This window comes from Lichenostomus cassidix, chromosome 4 (assembly GCF_008360975.1).
Source record: "Lichenostomus cassidix isolate B80296 chromosome 4, HeHo_3.0, whole genome shotgun sequence".
Classification (NCBI taxonomy): domain Eukaryota; kingdom Metazoa; phylum Chordata; class Aves; order Passeriformes; family Meliphagidae; genus Lichenostomus; species Lichenostomus cassidix.
The window spans coordinates 57,466,261-57,470,845 of record NC_139484.1 but is presented as its reverse complement, the minus strand read 5'-3'; the positions used below and the strand labels follow the sequence as shown (position 1 = coordinate 57,470,845).

At 58.9% G+C, this 4,585-nt stretch overlaps 1 protein-coding gene across 1 annotated transcript; it reads left to right on the top strand.

The window, feature by feature from the left end:
* Positions 1-332: 332 nt before the first annotated feature.
* On the top strand, positions 333-3,942 carry SPR (sepiapterin reductase). The gene is made up of 3 exons (XM_085059334.1): positions 333-780; positions 1,651-1,941; positions 2,695-3,942. The coding sequence occupies exons 1-3, from the start codon at positions 378-380 to the stop codon at positions 2,883-2,885; spliced, it is 885 nt and encodes a 294-aa protein (XP_084915460.1). The 5' UTR covers positions 333-377; the 3' UTR covers positions 2,886-3,942.
* The last annotated feature ends 643 nt before the right edge of the window (positions 3,943-4,585 follow it).

The window sequence follows — 4,585 nt, the reverse complement described above, 5'->3', positions numbered from 1 at the left end:
GCCCGGCGCTCCAAGGACAGCCACATTACCAGACCTGTTCCCGTTCCCGTTCCCGGTCCCGTTCCCGGTCCCGTTCCCGGTCCCATTCCCGTTTCCGTTCCCATTCCCATTCCCGGTCCCGGTCCCGGTCCCGGTCCCGTTCCCGTTCCCGTTCCCGCCCCGCCTCTCCCTCACGGAACCCTCAGCCCCTCACAGCGGCCGCAAGGGGGCGCACCGCCCCGGCCACGCCCCCCGAGCCGAGCCCGCCAGCGGCGACCAATCAGAGCGAGCGGCGCTGCCCGCGCGCCCGGAGAGGCCATTCACAAAGCGGCGGGGGGATGAATGGGGCGGGTCACGTGGGCAGGGGCGTTCCCACGCCCCCTCCGCTGGGTACCGGGATGGAGCCGCGATCGGGATCGGGATCGATATCAGGATCCATATCGGGATCGGCATCGGGAGCGGGGCCGGCATCGGGATCGGGGCGCTGGGCCGCCACCGCCTGCGTGGTGACGGGCGCTTCCCGCGGCTTCGGGCGCAGCCTGGCGCGGCTGCTGGCCCCGCGGCTCGGCCCCGGCTCGGCGGTGCTGCTGCTGGCGCGCTCCGCCCAGGCGCTGGCCGAGCTGGCGGCCGAGCTGCGCGCCGGGGCTGACACCGGCAGCGAGCCCGGCAGCGGCGGGCTGCGGGTTCAGTGCGTGGCCGCCGACCTGGGCTGCGAGGAGGGGCTGCGCTCGGCGGCCGCTGCCCTGCGGGAGCTGCTGCGGGACGAGTCCTTCTGCCGCCTGCTGCTCGTCAACAACGCCGGTAACACACGGCCGTGCCTGTCCGTGCCCGGGGGCAGCGGGGTCAGCCCCGCCCGGTGCCGGCTGAGCCGGGGCTTGCTCCGGGCTTGGGGCTGATAACCTAGAGGAGTAAAGGAGCAAATAACCTGGAGGAGTAAAGGAGCTGCGGGGGTTTGACCCTGTCCGGGTGTTGGTTTATGAAAGGAATTAATAGGGGGAGCAGGTCCCTGGCAGGGCTTGGCTGCTCTTCAAGTTTTACTAGTGGCATAGGAACTGTTGGTTTTCCTCCTGCACCTTCTAACCCCTCTGCTCCCCAAATCCAGACCTTCAGACAAACTTCCAGCCCCACCTCGTGGGTCCTTCCTTGCACCGTTAATGCCTTTGGAGCCTTTTTTACCCATTATTGCTATAAATCAGCTGTGGGTTTCTGTACGGAATGGGGGCTCCAGGACCTGGGTGTTCGACTGGCTTATTCCATACAGGAGGACATGGGGACATTGGGAACATTGTACTTGAGGCAATGGAGAGCTGTTTGTTTTGGCAGAGGGGTGGCAGGGCAGGTCCCTGTCCCCTGTCACTGTGGGTCAGTGTGACCTGAGCTGTGAGCTGTGCTGGGCTCCTCAGCCTGCTCTGGGACCCTGATGGGGCAGCAAAGCTCTGCTCTGAAAGTGTTCCGTGTGGAATGTGGAGGGAAAGGGATCTGCTGTTGTTGGATCCCTCTGTAACTACTGTTAACTCATTTCTCCAGCTTTGTGGAAGTGTCCAAGGCCAGGCTGGACAGGGCTTGGAGCACCCTGGGATGGTGGGACGTGTCCCTGCCATGGCAGGGTGAGGGACTGGATGTTCTCTAAGATCCCTTCCCACCTAACCATCCCACCCTTGTGATTCCCAGGCTCCCTGGGCGACATCTCCAAATCCGTCCTGGACCTCACCGACCTGGCTGAGATCAACTCCTACCTCTCCTTCAACGTCAGCTCAGCTCTGAGCCTGACCTGCACAGCCCTGAAGGCCTTTGGGGCTCGGCCAGGCAGCAGCAGGACAGTGGTGAACATCTCATCTCTGTGCGCCCTGCAGCCCTTCCGGAGCTGGGCTCTGTACTGCGCCGGGAAAGCTGCCCGGGATATGATGTTCCGGGTGCTGGCGCTGGAGGAGCCCGAGGTCCGTGTGCTCAGCTACGCCCCAGGTGAGGGCAGCGGCTCAGGGATGGTTATCCATCTTCTCCTGCCTTTGGGAATAACGATTGCTGCAGCCCAGCCCTGCTCCTGGCCCTCCAGCCTTGGCCCTGGGCAGAAGTGGGGCTGTGGTTTCAGCAGCTGTGGATTCAGCAGCTGGGCTCAAACAGTGTCTCTCAGCCAGCTTTTCCATCAGGATCACGGAATTCCAGACTGGTTTGGGTGGGAAGGGACTTCACAGCCCATCCCATTCCAGCCCCTGCTGTGGGCAGGGATACCTCCCACTGTCCCAAGTGGATCCAAGCTGTCCTTGGACACTGCAGGGATCCAGGGGCACCACAGCTGCTCTGGCAATTCCAGCCCAGCCCCTCCCCACCCTCCCAGCCAGCAATTCCTCATTCCCAACATCCCAGCCCAAGCTCCCCTTTCCCAGTGGGAAGCCATTCCCTGTCTCCTGTCCCTCCATGCCTTGTCCCCAGTCCCTCTGCAGCTCTCCTGGAGCCCCTTTAGGCCCTGCCAGGGGCTCTGAGCTCTCCCTGAGTCCTTCCCTTCTCCAGGGAACATTCCCAGCTCTCTCAGAGGCTTCAGAGGGAAAATGAACCCTGGATTTTCCTTTCTCTGTAAATGATGTTTATTTGTGATTTTTTTCAGTGATTTTTGTCCTTTCCTGGCTGCAGAGCCGAGGGGCTCCAGCCCTGGATTTTCCTTTCTCCTTAAATGATATTGTTTGTGATTTTTTTCAGTGATTTTTTCCTTTCCCCCAGGCCCCCTGGACACAGACATGCAGCTCCTGGCTCGGACCAAGACTGCAGACCCTGAGCTGCGCCAGCACTTCCAGAGGATGCAGGAGAACAGGCAGCTCCTCGACAGCTCAGTGTCAGCCCAGAAGCTGCTCCAGCTCCTGCAGGAGGACACCTTTCCCTCTGGAGCACACGTGGATTTCTATGACATCTGACTTCCATCTCCACCTTTGCCCTCCTGCTTTGCTTCCAGCCCAGCCTTTTCCTGGTGCCTCCAGCAGGATTTTGTTCGAATCCTGAGATCTGGGAAGCTTTTAACAAACCCCCTGGTGCCTTATTAATCCCCTTGCTGCCCTCATGGGGACTGAGAGCAATCCCTGCTGTTGATCCCTCACTGCAGGAGCAGGAAATCCTCAGCTCCTGGGAATGGGGAGCAGGGGTGGCTTTTCCAAGGGAATGGCCCTGGAAGGTTGAAACTTCTGCCAGGAGCCTGTGGGAGCCAAGGAGGTGTCCAGGCACACAGGGCAAGGACAGGGAGGGCTCTGCCACCCCCAGGAGGTCCCAAAGAAGCCACCAGCAGGGTCAGAGCTGAGTGTCCCCATGGGTGTCACCTTTGTCCACAGGAGCCATTCCTGGGGGTGCTGATGTCCCCCCAGAGCCCTGACTGTCCCCTGCTCACCAGAGCTTGTCCCAATGTCCCTGCAGGGCTGGGGTTGTCCCTGTGGGAATTCTGGGTGTCAGGGCAGCAGCAAAACCTGTCCTGCTGCTTTTTCCACAAAGACCAGTCATCCACAGGAGAGGGATTGGAGAGGCCTTGGAGGAGCTGGGAATTTTGGGAGCCTGGCTGGGGTGAGCAGCTCCCAGAAAGCTGTTCAGAGCACAGACACAGCCCTGAGTTCTGCTGTGCAACTTCTGGGCCCAAGCTTTGGGCTGGAACTTCAGCCCCTCCTGGGTTATCCTTTAAATTCTCTCTGGGGTTTTATTGTCTTTTTCCCATCCGATTCCAGCAGGCACAGCCACAGAGACATTGCCTTCTGGAAAGCTGCTGCAGGAGAGTTGTTTTGAAGCCCAGTGGCACCTCCTGAGTGCCTTGGAAATGCCTGACAATCCCCCTCCCTGCAGCCTCCATCCCAGCCCTGCAGCTCCAGTTTTGTCCCCTAAGCTCTCCGATCATTCAAAGCTTTAAAATCATTAAAATCATTTCAAATATCTGAGCTTTAAAATAATTTCAAATGTCTGAGCTTTAAAATCATTAAAATCATTTCAAATGTCTGCTCTGGGTGTTCTGCTGCATCTTTCAGGGTGGGTAAATCCTTGGCAGGGTGTGAGGAGGATCTTGGGTTCAGCACTGGCTTCATCCAGCAAGGCACCACCATTCCCTCCTGGAGTTCTGTCCTTCCCCCTCAGAGTCCTTTAATTAATTCTGGGTTAACTTAATCCTGTCAAGCTCCCAAATCCCTCCTCCCCAGCCATTCCTGCCTGCTTGCAGCTTTCCTCTCTGCCTGGGAAAGTTTTATTAGCAAAAAAAAAAATCCCTCTGCTGTTCCCTGCATTGTTGATGGGAATGTTATTCTGGGATTTGATTCCTGCTGGGGTTTAGTGGGGTCTGGGAATTCCCCCTGGACTGGCTGCTGCTAAAAATCCCCCCTCTCCTCACCTGGGGGTCTGTGCCATGCCTTTTTTTGGCAGGAATATTCCTTTGGAACCTGGCTCTCTGCAGAGCTCAGAGCTTCCCAAAATCCCACCTATCCCTGCCCTTTCCCAGTGGGAAGCCATTCCCTGTCTCCTGTCCCTCCATGCCTTGTCCCCAGTCCCTCTGCAGCTCTCCTGGAAACCCTTTAGGCCCTGCCAGGGGCTCTGAGCTCTCCCTGGCTCCTTCCCTTCTCCAGGGAACATTCCCAGCTCTCCCAGTCTA

Coding starts and splice junctions, on each gene's coding strand:
- SPR (XM_085059334.1), top strand. CDS start 378: ATGGAGCCGCGATCGGGATCGGGATCGATATCAGGATCCATATCGGGA. Junction 781..1,650: donor GCTGCTCGTCAACAACGCCG/GTAACACACGGC, acceptor TGTGATTCCCAG/GCTCCCTGGGCGACATCTCC. Junction 1,942..2,694: donor TGTGCTCAGCTACGCCCCAG/GTGAGGGCAGCG, acceptor CCTTTCCCCCAG/GCCCCCTGGACACAGACATG.